Source organism: Artibeus jamaicensis, unplaced genomic scaffold (assembly GCF_021234435.1).
Source record: "Artibeus jamaicensis isolate MK-2021 breed Jamaican fruit bat unplaced genomic scaffold, CSHL_Jam_final contig_196, whole genome shotgun sequence".
Taxonomy (NCBI): domain Eukaryota; kingdom Metazoa; phylum Chordata; class Mammalia; order Chiroptera; family Phyllostomidae; genus Artibeus; species Artibeus jamaicensis.
Genome location: NW_026521401.1, coordinates 1454816 through 1475712, shown reverse-complemented (window position 1 = coordinate 1475712; position 20897 = coordinate 1454816). Strand labels below are relative to the sequence as shown.

At 47.4% G+C, this 20897-nt stretch overlaps 2 protein-coding genes and 1 pseudogene across 8 annotated transcripts in view; 2 read left to right on the top strand and 1 right to left on the bottom strand.

Moving 5' to 3' along the window:
• Window positions 1-7339, bottom strand: part of RNF214 (ring finger protein 214) — a 55774-nt gene extending 48435 nt beyond the window's left edge. The window contains exons 1-4 of one of the 2 annotated variants that reach the window (XM_037147292.2): window positions 6891-7339; window positions 5270-5385; window positions 2708-3218; window positions 1962-2021 (exon numbers count right to left, since the gene is read on the bottom strand). In XM_037147292.2, coding sequence (XP_037003187.2) covers window positions 1962-2021; window positions 2708-3218; window positions 5270-5382 — 684 coding nt within the window. In that variant the 5' untranslated portion in view covers window positions 5383-5385; window positions 6891-7339. The remainder of the gene's footprint in view (window positions 1-1961; window positions 2022-2707; window positions 3219-5269; window positions 5386-6890) is intronic. The other variant, XM_037147294.2, reaches the window with a different exon arrangement.
• Window positions 571-1218, top strand: LOC119050729 (PRELI domain-containing protein 1, mitochondrial-like; annotated as a pseudogene).
• A 62-nt stretch (window positions 7340-7401) lies between the features above and the next one.
• PCSK7 (proprotein convertase subtilisin/kexin type 7) overlaps window positions 7402-20897 on the top strand; it is a 29901-nt gene continuing 16405 nt past the window's right edge. For 3 of the 6 annotated variants that reach the window (XM_053672264.1, XM_037147282.2, XM_053672269.1), the window contains exons 1-9: window positions 7402-7601; window positions 9716-10195; window positions 10923-11057; window positions 11666-11831; window positions 12990-13080; window positions 14023-14077; window positions 14552-14690; window positions 15545-15645; window positions 20640-20807. In XM_053672264.1, coding sequence (XP_053528239.1) covers window positions 7521-7601; window positions 9716-10195; window positions 10923-11057; window positions 11666-11831; window positions 12990-13080; window positions 14023-14077; window positions 14552-14690; window positions 15545-15645; window positions 20640-20807 — 1416 coding nt within the window. In that variant the 5' untranslated portion in view covers window positions 7402-7520. Of the gene's footprint in view, window positions 7634-9086; window positions 9250-9715; window positions 10196-10922; window positions 11058-11665; window positions 11832-12989; window positions 13081-14022; window positions 14078-14551; window positions 14691-15544; window positions 15646-20639; window positions 20808-20897 lie in introns of all 6 variants that reach the window. The other 3 variants (XM_037147280.2, XM_053672271.1, XM_037147281.2) reach the window with 3 other exon arrangements.

Sequence of the window (20897 nt, the reverse complement as noted above, 5' to 3'; positions counted from 1 at the left end):
AAAGGTAACCAGGATGATGAAAGGACTGAAACTTATCACATAAAGAAAAAAGGTCTGTTAAAAAAAAAATTTGGGGCCCTGGCTGGTGTGGCTCAGTGGACAGAGTGCCAACCTGCAAACCAAAGTGTTGCCAGTTCAATTCCCAGTCAGGGCACATGCCGGGTTGCAGGCCAGATGCCCAGTTAGGGGTGTGCAAAAGGCAACCACACATTAATGTTTTTCTCCCTCTCTTTCTCATTCCCTTCCCCTCTCTCTAAAAGTAAATAAAATCTTAAAATGAAAGAAAACATTGGGGATGTCTCACCTAGAAAGGTTCAGTCCTGAGAGTTAAGAGGCAAGGAAAAAACAAAACTACAAAACTTCAAAACTATGTAGGGTTACTGGACAACTTCTTATGGTGGCAGCAGCTTGTGGGGCATGGACTGGTGGTGACTGAGGTGCAAAGCTGGCGGGTGTATACCGAACCCAAGCTGGCCTCTGCATGCCACCACCTGTGCACAAGCCCTCTTTCCTGCCCCACTTTGCACCCCTGATGCTTAGCAGGAGCCAAGGTTCCCATGACTGGGGATGATGGTGAAATATTTTCTGGGCCACAACATGCTCTGGAGTTCCTGGGATCAAGTGTTTGCTGCCTTCTGGCAGCAGTACCCAAATCTCTATAGCAAATGTCTTGACAAAAGACTCAATACACCAAGAGATGATCCCTGACCAGAAGTTCTTGTCCCAGAGATTCCTGTCAAGATCCACAGGAGGCCCCACTAGGCCAAGCACCTGTTTCCTGCCAATGCTGCTCACTCGGTGTACATACTGGAAGATTCTATCGTGGACCACAGAACCAGACCATGACCACCTTCACCTGGAACATCAACCATGCCAAACTGCTGGTGTGGAGAAATGATGTGTTTACTGTGTGACCTGATAACAGCAGCTGGACTGAAATCTGCTGGGAAGGCTGGGTCTCCTCTAGCTTATTCGGCATCTTCAGAGCTGTCCAGGAATTTGGTCTCACCCAATTCAACAGCAATGTGACCAAGACAATGAAGGGTTTTGAATATATTTTGGCCAAGGTGCAAGGTGAGGCCCCTTCCAAAACCCTAGTTTGAGACAACCAAGGAAGCCAAGGAGAAGGCAGAGGAGATGGCATTGCCAGTAAAGGCCAAGAACCTTGTCAGCAAGGCAGCCACCAAGCAGCAGCAGCAGCAGCAGCAGCTGGTGTAGCCAGCCCAAGCCCTGGTGCTGCAGCACACCAGACTACCCTGCTCCACTTCTTCTGCCCTCCTCACTTGTATTTTATTATTAAAAGTCAACTTCTAGCCCAATCTACTGTACAGGTGGTAGTTTGGGAGTGTGGTGTCTTGTTTGGCATCTACAGTGCACCAGACATGTTACCCACATTAGGGCTGGGCTTGCTTCTTCCTGCATCAAGTAGCTGAGGACAGAGGCACAGAGAGGTGCCGTGACTTGCATGGGGTCACAGGCAGTGTGCAGGCAAAGTGATCATAAAAACCAGACTGTAAGCTCCATGAGGGCAGGGACCTTTGTTTTGTTCTCTGATGTGTCCCAAGTACGTGGAACAATATCAAGCACATAATATGAACTCAATAAATATTTGTTGAATTCAATCAGTGCCCCCACCTCTCCCAAAAACATGCAGTGCTAACAAGTAAAAGAAGATTTAGATTTACTCTACATAGTTCAAGAGAGAATTATAACAAGTCTTAGAGGTTCTGTCCTCACCTCAGAATGAGATCTAACAATAAAGAACTATTTTTAAAATGCAACAGGCTGCTTTGTGAGCAGTAAGCTTCCCATCTCTAGAAATGATCATGTAGAAGTCAGCTGACTATCCATCAGGAATTGTATAAAGGAGGTTCCTGCACCTTTTCCAACTGAGATCAGATGACTCTAGATTTTCTGCATTAATGGTCTTATATATCAACAATGACAGTTTACCTACTTACCAGGTTCTTTTCAATATCTTGATCTGTGTTTACCTCTGAATCAGCAGTCTTAAAGTCAGTCTATAAAGAAAAAAAACAATATATTCAGAACCATTCACTGACATTTTAAGAGGAAGAATTACTCTAGTACTTTTACCTAGAAATCTGCCACAAGTAACTAAGAAACTACCTTACTGGCTCCACAGCAAGAGAAGCACTGTAGTTCTGGCAAATGGACACTGACATCCACACTGCAGTGAGCACTTATCCCACCAAATAACCTGAACAAAACCCAAGAACTAACAGAGAGACAGCCTGAAGTCTGAGATTGGAATATTGCCCCCTACAACCTATGGCACCCATCTTTCCTCCTACAACAAAGCACACCAGTCACTATAAGGCAGGATACATTGTACTTCTTAAGATGTAGGTCAGAGAATTAACAAGGATTCCTCCTGCAAGGACAAAGATGGGAAATATGAATGTGAATGACCTACACTCATCAATTACTCAGTGAAAGAGATTATGTGTAGATCATAAAGTTCCTAGTCACCACAATTAAGACAATGGCTCCTGGCTTTATTATTTACTGAACACCAGAATGAAGTCATCACATAGTGCCAAATGGAAATAGTATGCAAGTTGCCGGTAAAAAAAAATAATAAAGAGTAGTTCTCCGCCAACCATGAAGAAATGTCTCTTACCCTAAAAAAAAAAAAAAAAAAAAGCCCAAATTCCATTTTAATAGTAGAAACTTGATACTTGACCTGTACAGCAATGTTCTGAGAAAGCTTCAGGGAAGAGCTATCCTGATCATCATCCTGATCCACTCTGACTCCTTCAACCCCATTTGCTGGAGGTACTACAGGTCGGAAATCCAAGCCTGAGTCCCTGCTACCTTCCTTTAGGACGGAGGCTTGTGGGGATTTCTCTTCAGAACAATTCCTGGAGGCAAGTTGCTTTGTATGGCACCCTGCCTTAAGAGACTGAGTGACAGGGTGGAGGCTCTCCTGGAGGCATGTGTCCCCCTCCTCTCCTGCTGTGTCGGCCATGTCCTTCAAATCAGACTGAGACCCACTGCCAGAAAGACAAAGGGCTGTGGCTACCAAGTTTTCTCCTAAAACCGCCTGGTGCGCTGCTGAAGTGTCACCTGCTGACGAACCAGGATTCTGCTCTGGCTGTTCCAAATGGACATTTCTGTTATTCTCCTTGGTTATCGTTTGGCTACTTACACTTGACAGAGGTGAGTTCTTGTGCTTCTGTGCAGGGTCTTTGGGGCTACCAAAACATAAGATAAAAAGTTTCTCTCTTCACCCAATCTTAAAGAGGATTAAATACATAATGCTTTTCATGTAACCTCTAAAAGAACAAGAACAAAAGAACCCCCCCCCCCAATTATCAAAATGAAAAAGAACTTAGTGGTATTTATCCAGTGATATTTACCCCACATACAGAGAGTATAGCTTGGTGGTTAAGAACCTGGATTTTGGAGACAGTCTACAGTAAATGACTACACATAAGTGACTCTGAAGATTCAAAAACTTTTTGAAGGCCAATTTGAATAATTATTATTCAATTACTATTATTATTATTCCTAATATTTAGGAATAACACCAATGAAATAGCCTAATATTAGAATATTTCATTGTTACATGTATTGAGTTAGTTACGCATATTTTAATACATAAAATATTAGTTTAGAAATGTTTTTATTCCACACTCACATGTCACAAAAATAATTTTCACTCTAAATCACTATACAGATCTCTGACCAGAACCACTTTTTAGGTTCTTTGACAGTTTTCCAGAGCACAGCACCTTCACTTTGGGCTGTCTTAAGTACAAACAATTTTGAATCAAAAATTGAAGCTGTAAGTAGAAATTTTATCCCAGACAAGGACACACAGGTACAACAGTGGGATAAATTGTTTTATTGTTTATCGTGGTGACTTAACATATTAGTTTTTAAGAGATTTTTAAAATCTACTTACAGTGACATTCAACATTTGCAACTGTTAAGTTTTTCACAAAAGAATAATACAATGACTAAATCTGTATTAAATTTCTTTGCCTTTTTTAAAAACCCCAAACTAGCATACAGTGAACCTTCAGGTCACTATGCCTTTCTTTCCTCAGTAGCACTTGCTGCTCAAAATAAAACAACTGGGAGAACATCATGTAATATGAAAATCTTTATAAATACTCCAAGCTGATTCCTTGCTGGGAGTTGAGGAGTTGGGAAGGGGGTAATTCATTACAAATATGGGCATATATAGTACCTACGTGTGAATCCTGACTCCACTACTTACTAGTTGTTTGACTCTGGGCAAATTACTTAAGTCCATTTGTAAAACAGAAATACTATCACCTACTTAATATGATTATTGTGAAATAATAGGATTATGTGAAATAATTCACCTTAAATATTTAGTACAGTGCCTGGCACATAGTAAACACTCAATAAACTTCAATTGGTATTACTATTACTAGTAGTATGTGGCTGATTTTATTTACAAATTGAAGATCCAAGTTTGTGGTTAGGCTTACTTAACATTTTTCCCCATTACCCACTTACTAACAAACTTTTCTTCATTTAAACAAATATTTATTAAGTACTCTGTTGTCAGACAAGCCTGGATTCAAACCCTGACTCCAACATAGCTTGGTAACCTTGGGCAAGTTACTAACCTCTCTGTGTCTCAGTTTCCTCACCTGTAAATGGGAATAATAATATTAGCACCTACCTCCTGGGATTGTAGGGAGGATTAAATGTGTTAATAAATAAAAAGCTATTAGGACAGCATTATCTATTGCATTAGGTCCTAGATACTCTAGGAAAAGCTGAAGTAGAATCTATAGTCAATTTAGTACAACACTGCACATACAATGTGTCAATGTGTCAACGGGTCCTATAGATACATACAGATATATAAATACTAACATACACATATATGTACATACATGTATCTATGTACACATTACATAGAAGATATATATACATATGTGTAATATATAAACATGTCGCTAAATGAACATATAATCCATGTAGGGTGCAGTGAAGAAATATGTGCATTTTTGGATGAGTCTGACCCCTTGTATTCTATTTATTCAATAAACATTTAGCATACCTGTTGAGTGTCAAAGACGCTGTTATGCACCAGAAATAAAAATATAAATCAAAGAGTCCCTACCTTTAAGAAGCTTAATCTAGTGCAGTGCAGTGCTACTACAGCCAAAAAGAGAAAAGAGCAGCTACACTTCCGTAAGAAACCCAGCTCAAAAGCCCTTTACCCAAAAAACATCTCCCCAATCAAGAATCCACACATTACCTTAGAGCACCTAGGAGACCTCCGTCTGATTTGGAAGCACAAACACTAGAAGAGGATTCTGGAGGATTGGGGGCATTGTCCACCACACCAGCCACCTCAGGCGCAGCCATCATGCTCTGCACATTCAGAAACAAATTATAGGCCACGAGTTTCACGTTTTTAAAACAAATGTATCTTTTCCCCTCAGAATGCCCACAAAACAGTTAGTTGTTCCAGGAAAGAAACAAAGTTGAACCCCAGGAGAAAATATTTAAGAGCCTTTACTCTATAGTAGGGTATTAACAGAGCCAGTTCATGCAATAGGTCCCAGTGGACATCGATCCTCAGGAAGCACCATATTTATATAATCATAGGAGTCTGTGCAAAATCTTCTTCACTTTTGGCATAAATGCAGTCATTTAAACATTAGACCAGAGTTTTGAGACTCTTTCAAATGGTCCACCTTACCTAATACCATTTACAAAAGATACATTGTTTGGCCTAATATCAACAATATCATACATTTTTAAATCGTTTTATTGCTATTACATTAAAAGCATACTCCATTAAGAGAAGTTTTAGGGAGGTGTTTTGTGTGTGAAAGAAAAGCAATATTATATTGGGCAACCCAAGTATCTTTTACTCTGTCAGTACTTCCCCATGGATGGGAAAAGTTTGACAACCACTGACTTAGTGAAGTGCAGACTCTTCACAGTCACTACAAGGGTGCAAAAGAGTATGAGAATCTAAATCATGCTAGCATGAAAATGAGCTGAAAACAGGACAATCCAAGTAAGGGAACCGGAATAGATGACTTTCTTAGATCAAACCATCATCTTATCTTTTATGTTGCAGAACAAACTCATGGTTCTGTCTGGGAAAAAAATATACATCGGGGGAGGGTGGTGTAAGATAGGGTTAGTTTAAATTCTATTTTTAAAATTTTAGTTATAATAACAGCTATACACCCTTGGCAAGTACGAAGACAGCTGTGTCAACACTTCAGTCACAAGCCAGAGATTCCCTGTGCCTCAGTTTTCACGCATTAGAAAAAGCTCCTAGGAGAAAATGGGCCCCTAAATCGCCGTTACTTCTACCTCAGGTGCAGACATCCTGCCCCCAAACTATCCTTGGTGCCCAGCGAATCGAAACCACAGGACAGGGTCATACAGGCAACTCCGTGCTAGAGAGCCCAGGGAGTAGGGGGCAGGTGCATCGGGCTGCGGTGTGGGATGGAATGTGGAAGGTACCTAGGGAATCTCCCCCGCACCGCAAACTGACGGAGACCGCCAGCGAGTCGGTGATGGCGTGAGCAACGGGTCCTTGGAGAACAGGGGACGGACGCGAAGGGGACAATGGGTGAAAGCAGCGCCGGGGACCACGGCCGCCCTCCAACTAGCTAAGCCGTCCTCGGCCTCCGACCAGAGACCCTCTGCACACTCCCCTCCGCTTAGCATCCCGTGGCCAGCTCCGGTGCCACTTCTAGGCCAGGACCTCAGCCCGCATCCTCACGGCACCCTCCACGCCCCCCCCACCTCACTCCCACCTCACGGCGTCGCAGCCCCCAGCCCGCGAGCCCGACCCCGCACACCCCTCGAGTTTCTAACCCAGAGGAGGAAAGAAGGGTAGGCTCGGGACGCACCTGAGCGGGTGGAGCAGGGGGAGGGGGCGATCGGGCTTCGGGGGGGAGGGGTCGAGCGCTGGTCGGCGCGCTACACCTCCCACTTCCGGCTGCACGAGCGGAGGGGCCGAGGCAAGGCCCCGGATAGGAGAGGCCGCACTGGTTCCGGCCGCCCCCGACAGCGCCCTCTGGCGACCAGAGCTGGCACCGTCGAAGGAACAGGATTTAACGGAAGCCCAAGATTCAAGCGGACTCTCCAGGGACGTGCGTGGGGAAGAGACGAGATGCAATCGCGAGAAGTAAAGGGGACTCAGTGGAGGGAAAAGCCTTTCTAGAAAGGTTACAGGGAGAGTCGGGACCATGACAGTCAGAGAGAGAAAAGAAACGCGGTGTTTTTAAATGTCTCAACCAAGAAGCTCTTTCCAGAGAACACCATGAAGACAGTGGTTCTGGGGAATCCCCTCTTGAAGATGCCCGAGACCTCGAGACTGTGGAGCCCGCGAGGAAAGCCCGCCCACCACACCCGCACTCTCCTCTCCCCGCGAAGGATCCCCGAAAGAGTAGCCTCTTCTCGCCGGTTGCTCCCAGTCGGCCCAGTCCGGCCGGGCCCGAAGACCCGCCTTTGATTGGCTGCGCCGCCGGGCGGAAGTGATGCTGCTGTCACTGGCTTCGGACCCCCGGGAAGCCGCGAGTTTCCGCAGGGAGGCGACGGCTGGGGCGGCCGCCCGGCCGGTGAGTTGGAAACACATTGGGGGCGCAGTATTGTAAGTCCAGGTGGCCGAGAACTGGGGGGAGCCGGTACCCGAGGATGAGGGAGCCGCACAGACTGCTCCTTGTTCCAAGCATGGAATAGCCCAGGGACGTGGGCCACCGGAGTCAGGGATTCCAGAACAGTCTGGGTTTCTCTGAGGAGGAGTACCCTGGACAGGGCAGTCGAGGCCAGGGAGGGGGAAATCGATGAAACTGACCCCTGTACGCAACCTGGTTTCTAGGAGCAGAGTGTAGACAGTGCGAGGTTAGTCTCTTGGGAGCAGACTCTTGGACTCTGGGCTTCCCAAATTAACTTCTATTCTCCCTTGGCACCTAAGAGCTGTAAAGATATGTTCAGCAGTTGAAGGAGGTTAAGATCCGTTTCCAGAGGTGTTCAATATTCTTTTCCCGGAAGCCTGGGATCGGGTGGGTGGGGTAAAGAACCGCTGTGCCAGAGGGCAAGGAGGAAGTGGTGGTCAGGTTGTCTTCCCTTCGGGAAATCTACGGAATCTCCTGAGATTGAAGGAGCCTTCCTAGATGAGTCACTGTCTTACTAATAAACAAGCTTGTGTTTTACTTAGTAAGGTACGAACACTGGCAAAATCACCTGAATATCTTGGGACGATCCAGGCTGCTGCTGTAGAGCAAAGAGGACTTTGAGAGGGAGTGTGCCTGGAAACCTAAAAGGACCAGAGAGGAATTGTGGAATGTAGAATCTTGGAGGGAAATGTTGGTATAAGTTCCCTCTCCCTTTCCAAAGAGACTTCAGTGAAACACCCATTTTCTGTAATGTTTTGAGTCAGGTCCATCTGGGTATCTGTGTGAGTACTGAGAGATACCAGTAGACAGCACATGCTTCTAAAGGAGCCTGGCCACCAGTAGGTGCACAGAAGTTCTGCCACCCATTCACTTGTTTCTGTCCCCATGGTTGCCCACCAGTTAGTTGTAATTTGGCCCTTTTATCAAACCATGGGTGGCATTCCCATGTTTGAAGTCTGAGCCCTCACTTCCAAGCCAGCCTGCTGAGTTAGTTGCCCTTTAATGCAACTAAGGATAGCCCTCTAGTGCTGCTTTCCGGCATTTCTTCTCTTCTGGTTACCCACTTGCCCTTTGTGTCTATTCAGTTTCATTTACATTCTCATATTTTCCTTTTTCCCCTGCCTTCCACCTACTCTTACTTTCCTGCTACCTGGACCTCTAGGAAATGTTATGACCTACTTTTTCAAGAGGGGTTTTTGGTAATAGTCCTCTTTTAGGTCTCTGGGGTAAAAAGAGAAAAAGATTGTATGTATGATGGTTAGAACAACAAATAGTGTTTCTGGATTTTGTACTATTTTGGCCTTATTGTACTAGTTCTGTTCCGGTCGATGACCTATCTGAGGTCCCTGGAAATGATACTTGATGATTGGCCAGTTTCTTTGGTTACAGGTCCTGGGGTTCATTGCAAGCCTCTGTTTGTTCCACTAGGTTTGGGAGGACACCATTTCTTCTTTTCTTGGGGTCCACAGGTCTGCAATCTCTGCTCAGAGTCAACACAACTCATAGTGAAAGTGATGCCTTTTCTCCATTTGCACAAAATGAGCATGAGGTGGTTAGCCAGACCAGGAGCTCAACCTCACATACAGTCCAGGTGGGAATGGGGCCCCACTGGGAAGAGTTAGCCCTGAAGACATCTGGACCGGGAAGTCAGCTGGGGAAAGATTGTTGCCCCCCTCTAAATAAGGGAGGGGGGGTCTCTTCTAAAGAACAGTCATGATTCTGCCAGTAATCTGTGGGAGTGATAGGACTTTTGAGCCCTTTTCATGGCAGCAGTGGGAAAGAGCAAGCAGTATGGTGCCTATTAGCAACTGGACGTGCTGCCTGATTATCTGTTGAGATGAGGGGCTCACTGGAGTTAGTCCCAGCCCACACTCCACCTGGGGGCTTGTCCCTGTTGGACAGAGATGAACTTGAATAAAAATAGAGGATCACATGTTTCCTAATTTAAAAGACACCGATTGGGGGTTTCCAGTTGTACATTAATGACTTAGTCCCCATCTCAGAGTACTGCAATTATCAGCTCTTTTATCTCTCATGTCCTTTCTCTTTGCCTGCAGCTTACTGCTCTAATGCCGAAGGAGAGGCAGAAGGTGCCACACTTGGATGCCCCCCTGGGCCTGCCCACCTGCCTTTGGCTGGAAATAGCTGGGCTCTTCTTACTGTTTCCCTGCATCATGGGCCTGGCAGGGACAGGTGGGCCTGACGCCCAGGGCCCAGGGGGGCTAAGCTGGGCTGTGCAGCTGGACAGCCAGAAAGGCAGTGGAGAAGAAGAGACACTGGAGCAAGAGGCCGATGCCTTGGCCCAGGCAGCAGGACTGGTGAATGTCGGACGTATCGGGGAACTCCAGGGCCATTACCTCTTTGTCCAGCGAGCTGGGCACCAGCTAGACCAGCAGGTAGAGGTCATCCGGCAGCAGGCAGAGGCTGTGCTAGCCAGACATGGCGCTGTGCGCTGGCACTCAGAGCAGAAGCTGCTAAAGCGAGCCAAGCGCAGCGTCTACTTCAATGACCCCAAGTTCCCACAGCAGTGGCACCTGGTAAGTCCAGCCCTGTAGTGTTCAGCTTCAGATGGGTCGGTCCTGGGTATCCAATTTTTTAGTGAAGTTTTGACTATATTACTTTTCAGTTTGCCTGAAGAGACATTTCTGTGCACTTCGGTGACATGTTTGTTCCTCAGGCTCCACCTTCCCTGTAGTCACTTCTAGAGAGTCAGTGGGCTGCAGTGGTTAGGGAGTGGGTGCTGGGACCAGGCTGCCGGGGCTCATGTTCTAGTTCTGCCACTTACTAGCATGTGCCTTTGGGCAAGCTTCTCACCCTCTCTGTGCCTCTTGTTGTGAAACAGGGACTGTAATAGTACCTACCTTGTGGAGGTAGTAAGGATAAATTAATTGCCATGTGTGCCTAACACATGATAAACACTTTGTAGTGTTAACTACTAGCATTATATTATATAATGTTAATATAATAACACTATATGCATAACAGTTGTATTAGCCAACCTTAAGCCTATCCACCATTTCATCTTTATTGCCCATGAATGCTGCCAAGCTCTCCTGGAGACCTAGGTGTGGCAAAGCTCTCACTTGACCCTCCATGACTCTGTCCCCACCTAGACATATTGGTGTACAACCTCTATCTGGCTCTTTGATGTCAGCCAAGAGTAAAAAGAGGATGCTAGACAGAACTTGAATCTCTGTGGGCTCTGCTGCGTGTCACTGGAATCCCAAGGCTTTGAAACAGTTCTGGACCCTGTCTGTCCTGCAGAAAAACTGGCAGAGCCCCGGCAGAGACATCAACGTGACGGGTGTATGGGAACGCAATGTAACTGGGCGAGGAGTGACTGTGGTGGTAGTGGACGATGGAGTGGAGCATACCATCCAAGATATTGCTCCCAACTATGTGAGTGACCCTGGAATGACCCCTCCCACCCCCACATGTCTTACTGTCTTTTTGATATTGCCTCAGGCTTGTCCCCTTTTGTAGAGATCTTTGGGTCACACAAAAGAGCCTGGGGGGTGGGATGGTGTCTGTCATCTCCTTCTCCCCAGCCAGTGTTCCAGACTGGCTGTTAAGAAATGGAGTAGCTCTACCCTCAGCAAGGGAGAGGACCCCAGGTGGTTCCTAGCTGGTTCCTGTTGCAGCTCCTGGCCCTGGGCAGTCGGGAGTGCAGGTTGTAGGCAACTTCCCTCTCCACACAAGTGCTGAGCACCTTCCTCTCTAGAGCCTGGCCTTTAGGAAGCCCTAGATCTTTTTTATCCCAGGTTTCCCAAGTCGTGGAGCAGTTTTCTGGACACATTTCTATAATGGGCAAGAGAAAAATTTCCTATGAACTGTAGCACTTCTCAGTTTTACCCCAGTGTGTCTTGTCCTCATATCATGTAGCCCATATGGGTCTGTTGCCCTGGCTCAGAGCCCCAAACTCCCAGTTCCCCTCTCTTCCTGAGCTCTAAGACCTGACCCCTTATAACCAGTGAGTGACCACATGCCGCCCCACCCCAATGTTTCAGAGCCCTGAGGGCAGCTATGACCTCAACTCTAATGACCCTGACCCCATGCCCCACCCGGATGTGGAGAATGGCAACCACCATGGCACTCGGTGTGCGGGAGAGATTGCCGCAGTGCCTAACAACAGCTTCTGTGCGGTGGGAGTGGCATATGGGAGCCGCATAGCAGGTATTTTCAAGTCTGGCTTCGGTGGGTTTCTCCCACGATAGCAGTCTCCATTCCCTGCCCCACTTCCTGAGTCGTGTACCATCTTTAGCCCACCCTCAGCACACACAGCACAGAACAGAGAGGATGCTTATGATAAATGTATATACTAAAAGGACAAATCAGCTCACTGATTTCCAGAGCAGTGGTGTTTTAGACGTGCTTTTAGTAGCAAACCCTGCCGTATAGAACAGACAAAAGTGTGAATGCTCTTGATGCGGAATGGAGGCCTCGAGTCCCACCTGCGTAGTACCCTCTTTTTCTGATCTTGGTTATGCCCCATCAATGACCCACCTCATTGCCATGATACCTCCTTTGCTTCTCTGTACTATACTTGTATTTTCAGTTTGCCAAACACCTCATCTGCCCTTCTTCCTCGACCAAACATGTCTTGAGGCTCCTCTCCTGTCTCCCAGCTTTCCAGCTCCCAGCCCTTCTGAGGATTACTGTTGTTCTCCATCCTTTCAAGAGAGCTGAGAAGCCCTGGCCTCTGCTTGGGGTTGTTCTGTGGCTCCTTCACCTCTCAGTCTTTGTCCATCAAAGCAAAAGGTGAAGGGAATGAATGGGGAAGCTTTCCCCATGATTCCTCATAAACGCTTGGAACCCACAGACTGAATAAATTGGCTGTATTCCTCCTACATTCCAGCAGAGGGCAGCAACCCTCACTGTAAATGAGGCTACGGAGGAGCCAGAAAACTTAAGGGTCCAATTCCCTTCTGAAAGCTCCATTTGTCCCTCTATGTGGTCACCAGAATGTGACCCACCTCATTTTAGAGGGTGAAATTAGGCATGCATAGGTGTAGTTAATGGTAATAAACACAATTTACTGAGCACCATCTATGTATCAAGCACCATATTGGTGTTTTACACGATTAAGGATGCAAATAAGGGAAACCTAGGTACCTACATTCTAGCCTGGCTCTCTTTCCACAAGACCCCATGATCCCTAAAGCCTAAGATTTAGCATTATCTTAAAAAATATTTCTGGACAGTCACACATGCTATAGAAAAAAGCGCTTAGAGGGAAAAGTAAATCTCCACGGATGGCCCCCCACCCACCACCCAGTTCCCTATCTAGGGGTCAAGTATCACTGAGGAGCTGACGTGGCCTTTGCTGCCTAGGTATCCGGTTACTAGATGGACCCCTCACAGATAGCATGGAGGCTGTGGCGTTCAACAAGCACTATCAGATCAATGACATCTACAGTTGCAGGTGAGAAAGAGCCAGGAACAGGTGAGAGGGCAAGAGGCTCAGACACCTAGAACTAACTCTGCAACAAAAGAACAGCAAAATGAACTGGTTCCAGCAGAGGTTCCGGCAGGTTCCAGCAGAGGTCTTCCTATTAGGTTCAGCCTATAAGCCCACTGCCCTCATTTCTTAGACTCCCAGCCACTGGGTTCTTGGTCTTAAGCCACATGTCACCCCAGTAATCAGGTTGCCACATGAGTGCACCAGCTATTTAAGAAACTCATAAGGCTTCTGGGAGAAAGTGGGCTTTCCTTTCCACTCATAGCTACTAAGTAAGCTGAATGCCCAGCACCAGTCCCCTCTACCCAACACAGATAAACTCACCTGTAGCTTTAGGTTGTGGCTATGGTGGAAGGTGGGGGTTGGATTGAAAAGCAACTGAGATTGGGCTACCCCCATGGCACTGATGGAACCTGTTCTTCCCTGTAACTGGTACTTCCCTTAAATCCTTGGCATCCACAATGCACATTTCCTCTTAGAGAAGGAACAGAAGACTACCCAGACCCAAGAGTTTACGCAGATTGAATTCTTCCTTCATGGTTGCTCTTCCATCATGCCTACTAATATATCCCTAGATCAGGAGAGGGTGGCCCCCCTGTCCCTGTCTACCACTATGTCCTATCTCTTGCTCCCTGGGACCTCAGAAAGGATTTTTAGGAACAGGTTAAAATAGTGCCAAATTGGGAAAGTTTCCAAGGGAAAGAATCTTAGCATATGCTTCTCTTTTCCACTTTGGAGTGGGAGCTGAACCTTTGAACCTTCTGTCCTTTAATAACGGGAATCCTGAACTGGACCCTTGGAAGAAGAGTAAGAGCCCAGGCAGAGAGGTGGCCAGCTGAGACTGCTGGGCCTGGGGGTGCTGTCACAACTTGGCTCTGGCTCTTCTCTCTGGGTATTTCTCAACAGCTGGGGACCAGATGATGACGGGAAGACAGTAGATGGCCCCCATCAGCTTGGAAAGGTAACTAAACTGTGTGAAGACTTTAGGAGACTTAGTACACCCTCTTCATTCAGTTCTTAGAAGAATATTCCAAATCAGTCCCTCTCCCGCCCCACCCCCATTTGCCAGGCTTGTGCCATGTAACCCTGCCACCTCCTTTTGGGAAGAACATTCCTAATTGGGGGCAGCAGAATGGAGGAGGAGTTCACAGGTCCTGAGGGAAAGAAAGGGAGCAGTGCTTTGAGATGATTTCCCTTTGATTTTGTGCTTGGCTCCCCATTTCTGACCCTACCTTCCCTGATAAGCAAAGTACATCCATCAACAGTTGCTTAACAACTTCCTCCCCTTTTGTCCACCTTCAGATCTCTTCCTGCCATACCTAGTGCCTTTGGGCTTTGTTCTTCCTGGAAGGGGAGGGGAGGACAATTTGTATGGAAGGTAGAGGTCTTTCGTTTGAGTTTCTCAACTGATTTCCTGGGTGTTTTTACTCCTCAGGCTGCCTTGCAACATGGGGTGATTGCTGGCCGCCAGGGCTTTGGGAGTGTCTTTGTGGTCGCCAGTGGCAATGGGGGCCAACACAATGACAACTGTAACTATGATGGCTACGCTAACTCAATCTACACCGTCACCATAGGTAGTGACCTTGTGGTTCCGTGTGACTCAGTGGTGAGGGGACTGCGTCTTGTGTGAGTCACTCTGTGGTGTGGAAACTGTGTACCTTGGGGTGTGTGTGTGTGTGTGTGTGTGTGTGTGTGTGTGTGTGAGAGAGAGAGTGAGAGAGAGAGAGAGAGAGAGTGAGAGAGACTCTGGTGAGGGACTGTGTACCTTGGTGTGCCCTAGCTCTTGTGTATCTTCATATATGAGCATGATCTTCTCTTTAGGTTCATATAGTTAGGAGGGACTAGCCTTGCTCTCTGAGGATTCCAGGACTTCCTTAGAAGTTACCATTCCCTAGAAACCCTTTCAGCCCAACCTCTGGAGATACCCCACCCCACCTCCACCAACCACAGCTGGTTGGACCTGTGTTCTGGCCCCTCTACCAGTAGGCCTACTGCCCCTCACCCGTGCTCCCTTCCACGGTATTTGCTATCCCTACTATACTTCTTTACTTACCTAACTCCCTCCCTGACTGTAGGCATCTTGAAATCAGGACTGTCCTTTTCCATAAGGCCCTCCTTGCACAGTGTGTGACTCACAGTAGATAATAAATGCTGAGGAAAATGAAGGTATGAGTGAATGAGCAGGTGCAGAGGTGGAATGCCCCAGTTTTACTCTGGGGCGAACCTCTTAAGAAAATGGTATATAGGGCACAGAATACCCTCAGCCACTTGAGTTTGCCTGCTCAGGTAAGGAGAGTGGGCACTCTGAGGCACTTGGGCCACTGAAGTTTTTTTTTAAACTCAGATAACTTCCCAAAAAATAACTCAAAGATAACTCTGAAGTGATCGGCTTTTATCTCAGCTCTCATTTCCCGTCCTGTGTCCCCAGGTGCAGTGGATGAGGAGGGACGGATGCCTTTCTATGCAGAGGAGTGTGCCTCCATGCTGGCGGTCACGTTCAGCGGTGGGGACAAAATGCTCCGGAGCATTGTAAGTACCCTCTGGGCCCTCCACTCCCCACCGCTGTCCCATAATACCTCTCACAACCATACTTCTTTTTGTTCTCTGCTTCCCTGTCTGGTCCCTCAGGTCCCTCTTCCCTAGCAGATCTGTATTAACCATATGCTCCTGCTGAAACAGCAGGGCTAAGGGCCCCAAATAATCTGTCAAAGTGGGTTTTTTTTAATAATTTATTTTTATTTATTTTTTAATATATTTTATTGATTACGCTATTACAGTCGTTCTATTTCCCCCCTTCATTCCCCTCCACCCTCACACCCCCTCCCCCACCATTGCCCCCCTTAGTTTATGACTACGTGTCTCAAGTTCTTTAGATTCTATATTTCCCCTACTATTCTTGCCCTCCCCCCCATCTATTTTCTGCCTACCATCTATGCTACTTATTTTCTGTACCTTCTCCCCCCTTCTCCTTCTCCCACTCCCCTGTTGCTAACCCTCCATGCGATCTTCATTTCTATGGTTCTGCTCCTGATCTAGCTGTCCTCTTAGTTTGCTTCTGTTTTAGGTGTGGTTGTTAATAACTGTGAGTTTGCTATCTCTTCACTCTTCATATTTTTTAAACTCTTTTTTCTTAAATAAGCCCCTTTAACATTTCATATAATAAGGGCTTGGTGATGATGAACTCCTTGAACTTGATCTTATCTGAGAAGCACTTTATCTGCCCTTCCATTCTAAATGAAAGCTTCACTGGATAGAGCAATCTTGGATGTAGGTCTTTGGATTTCATGACTTGGAATACTTCTTTCCAGCCCCTTCTTGCCTAGAAGGTCTCTTTTGAGAAATCAGCTGACAGTCTGATAGGAACTCCTTTGTAGGTGACTGTCCCCTCATCTCTTGCTGCTTCTAGAATTCTCTCCTTCATTTTAATTTTGGCTAATGCAATTATGATTTGCCTTGGTATGTTCCTCCTTGGGTCCAACTTCTTTGGGACTCTCTGAGCTTCCTGGATTTCCTGGAAGTCTATTTCCTTTGCCAGATTGGGGAAGTTCTTCTTTATTATTTGTTTAAATAAGTTTTTTACTCATGGCTGTTCCTCTTCCCTTTCTGGTACCCCTATAATTCAGATGTTGGAACGTTTAAAGATGTCCTGGAGGTTCCTAAGCCTCTCCTCCTTTTTTTGAATTCTTGTTTCTTCATCCTTTTCTGTTTGGTCATTTTTTTCCTCCTTCTGGTCCACTCCTTTGATTTGAGTCCCAGTTTCCTTTCCATCACTATTGGTTTCCTGTGTATTTCCCTTCATTTCAATTAGTTTAGCCTTCATATGTTCCTCTAATTTGTGACTAAAATCAACCAGTTCTGTGAGCATCCGGATCACCAGTGTTTTGAACTGTGCATCTGAAAGTTTGGCTATTTCTTCATTGATTAGATTTATGGGATCTGGGGCTCTGAGTTGTTCTTGAGCCATGTTTTGATCTGTTTGTGCCTGTTAGGTATGAGGAGCAGAGCCTTAGATGTTCACCAGGGTGGGGCTACCCAGGTCACTGGGTTGTAACACTGTATGTGGGGGCGGGGTCAGAGAGGGACAATAGCGGTCCCTTCTGCTGCTTCCCGCCACTGGGGCCTGCACGGTCCGTCTCACTGCTCACTCCTTCACCAGTTTATCTGCACTCGAATGTGTGACTGGTCAGTGTACAGTGGGTCCGTCGCCTTGCGCCCTCAGTGGGTCCACCCACCAATCCTCACCTTGGATCTGCCCACGGCTGCTGGCGTACCTGGGTCACACACCTGGGTCACGCGCCCAGGTCAGTCTGGTGGATCTTTTCGGCCTGACCCTGCTCTGCTGCTGGCTCTGCCCCTCTTACCAGTTTGGCTGAAGGGTTCATTGTTGTCAGACTTCCGTATAGTTCAATTTTCTGTGGTTTGGCTGCATTTTTGTTGCTAGAACTTTGTTGTTTTTAAACTTGGTTGTGCGAGAAGGCGCAGTGCTTCCACCTACGCCTCCATCTTAGTGGAAGTCCTTCAAAGTGGGTTTTATCTTTAAAATTTTCACTTACAAATTTCTGTATTGTTACAGGTACTACTCAGCATCACAATGATTAAAGAACTTCTTTGAAATGTCAATCTTTAGTAGAATTTGGGCTTTGGATAATTTCTGCAGGCTTAAAAAAAGTCATCATTCCATCGCTATTCAGCCCTTACGTAAATACTGTGAGTTTTGCTCATGGTCATTATCAGGAGTAAAGCTAGTGGTTGCATTTATAGGATGGGTGGGATAAAGAGTCCAGGGAATGTCTTTGTCAACCCACAAGAACTCTTTCTTTGGTGCTAGAATTGAGGCCACAGCAAACAAGAGATTGGGTATAGCAAGGGAGTGGAGCTCCTCAGGCTATGGGAAGCTTTACAAGAATTCAGGGTCTAGTGCCTGCACTTGGCTGGCTCTGCTCCATCCCAGCATCTTCAAGCCAGGTCTCACAGCTGTCATCCCAGAGCTCCCTGCCATCCTTGCTGCCCTCCATAATAGAATAAACTGGGGAGGGGGATTCAGGCAAGAACTGGGCTGGGGCCAGGTGTGTGAGATTTCTCCAGTGGCCAGGATCAGGAGGTCTCTCTGGGGCCACTGGGAAGTAGGCTGCTCTGTGTCCTGCTGGGCCAAATTCACTTTCCAAAACTGAAGTTTTGTTTTGTCAGTAAATGACTTCTGGTTAACACAGTGTTCCAAGGCTCTGGGCCAGTTGACCCCTGCCCACCACCCTTCCACCCTGGGGAGAAAAGGGAGTGTACTGAAGTAAGACAGCAAGAAAGGCTTTGCTTAGCAGGCAGGGGTCTGGGTACAGAAGGGCACCTCCACCCCCCGCCAGCCTCCCCAGGCCAGACTGGGCTAGGAGTAAGAGCAAGAACAAACTGTACTCTTCTCTCCCTGGCAGCACTCGGGGGACCTGCTCATCTGGCCCGGCCCAGGAACCAACAGGAGTCCCCAGGCGTAATTGTCAGCCTTGCCCCCAGGGGTCTGGTTTTTGTCCTCCCAACTCAATTCCACTGCTTTTCCCCACCCCCACCTTCCATCAGAACTGTAACCCATCCAGAAATGAAAAGACAGTTTATCCTGCCAAGTTTCCATCTTTGGAATGTCTTTGCCTTGGAAAGCCAGTCTCTGTTGCCAGTCTCTGGTCAGTGACCAGCTCAGTAAAGCAGTCTCCCTGAGGGCAGGGTGTGCAGGCACATGCTGCCCACCATCCAGCTGTCAGCAGCACTTCCCTGGACTTCCTTGGGGCTGCCTGGGGCTCCTGCCTCCACAAGCAAGTTCCCAGGCCTCCCGGCTACACACTAGATGCTCACTGTGAGACTGTTTCCTTAACAGGAAACAATCAGTCTGCTCCCTGGCACAGCCCAGGCCTCCCCCTCTCATTGAGGTGACAGCTTGGGAGAGTTTTCTCGTTTCCTTCTGGAAGTTCCTGGCATCTGAGTGGGAACTGCTGCTCCTGGCAGCCACTGTCACAGTGGGGAGGGAGGCAGTGAGCAGGGTATGGAAATGGCAGCTCTGGACAGGAGTTAGGGCCCTGCTACCAGACCCAGAAAAGAAGCTTAGAAAAATAAAAAATGGAACTACCTTTTGACCCAGCGATCCCATGTCCAGAAATAGATACTAAAAATCCAGAGACACTAATAGGAAAGAATATATGCACGTTATTTACAAAAGCTAAGATCCGGAAGCAGCCCAAGTGCTCATGAGTAGGTGAGTGGACAAAAAGAAAGCTGTGAAATACCACTCGGCCGTAAAAAAGACAGAATGTCTGTGAAGTAAGCCAGACAGAGAAAGACAAATAACCATATTATTTCAATTATATATAGCATCTAATGAACAAAATAAACTGAAGAACAAAATAGAAACAGGCATGGATACATGGGACAGACTGACAAGTGTCAGAGGGGAGGGGGAACGAAGGGACTGTATGAAAGAAGGGGAAGGCATTAGCCAAAGAACATATGTGAATGGCCCATGGACTCGGACAACAGTGTGGTGATGGCCAGAGGGAAGGGCGGGCAGAGGCTGAGAAGAGGGGGGGCAAAGGGAGGGAACATGGGGACATCTGTAATAGCGTCAACCGTAAATATAAAGTTTAATAAAAGAAAAAAATCCTCTGGTCTTAACATTGGCACCATGTGCTAGAGCCCAAGTGCCACAGAGTGGAGCAGAGTTAGGCAGGGCCCTTCTCAGTTAAAGCGTTTGTGGCTCCAGGGATATTTACAGCATAAAAAGAACTTGATGGGGGACAGATGTCATCTATCCCCCTTGGGGGGAGAAAGCTGGGCAATTCTTCTTCCCGCCCCCACTGCCCCCTCCCACTCAGAACTGCAGGTAGAGAAGCCGGGACTCATGGAAGCCATACAGAGGCACCAGGTGCAAAGCAGTGACGCAGCTTGTCATGTCAGTTGCCAAGGCCATGGCAGGCAGGCAGTGTAGACACTGACCCTATACCAAGCCCATGGGCTGGGCAAGGGGACAGGCCCCTCTCCCCAGGAACACATGCCCTTTGTTTACATTGATGTCATTGCATCTCCTTATCGCTGAGCTGTTGTCATCCCAGCTCCAGCTGGGGCCAGAAGCTCCCCAACCACTTCCTCTCTGTCTAGTGTGGTTGTGGGGTCTGGAGGGTTGGGACTGGGCTTTGGGGTGGAGAATCTGGGGTGGGTGGTTAGAGCAGCAGGAATCAGGATGTTGCCCTCTGCAGTAGGCCTCTCCCATGCCTCCACCTCCTTTCACACACAACCAGACCTTCATGAGCAACTCTTCAGTCTGTATTCTTTCTCAGCTCTCCAGGGATTCTCTTGTGAGACCTAGAAGGGTTAAGGCTCTCCTTTGTCTTGACCTGCTGGTGGGCCTCCCTCTGGTCAAAGACTGAGCTCTCACAAAGGAAGGGCCTACCTGAAATGCTTGTTCTGAGGACCAGTCTGTACCCCACCCTCCACAGCCCCTGTGAATGCAATCTCTAACCCAATCCCCTCACCTCCATTTCACTTCCCAGGTGACCACTGACTGGGATCTGCAGAAGGGCACAGGCTGTACTGAGGGCCACACAGGGACCTCAGCTGCAGCCCCTCTGGCAGCTGGCATGATAGCCCTCATGCTGCAGGTGCGGCCCTGCCTCACGTGGCGTGATGTCCAGCACATCATTGTCTTCACAGCCACCCAGGTGAGATGTTATCAGGTAGACACGTGACCTGGCCCAGCCCACCCCAGAGTTCTTACAGGTATTAGGAGGCTTCAGGTTCTAAATGTTCCA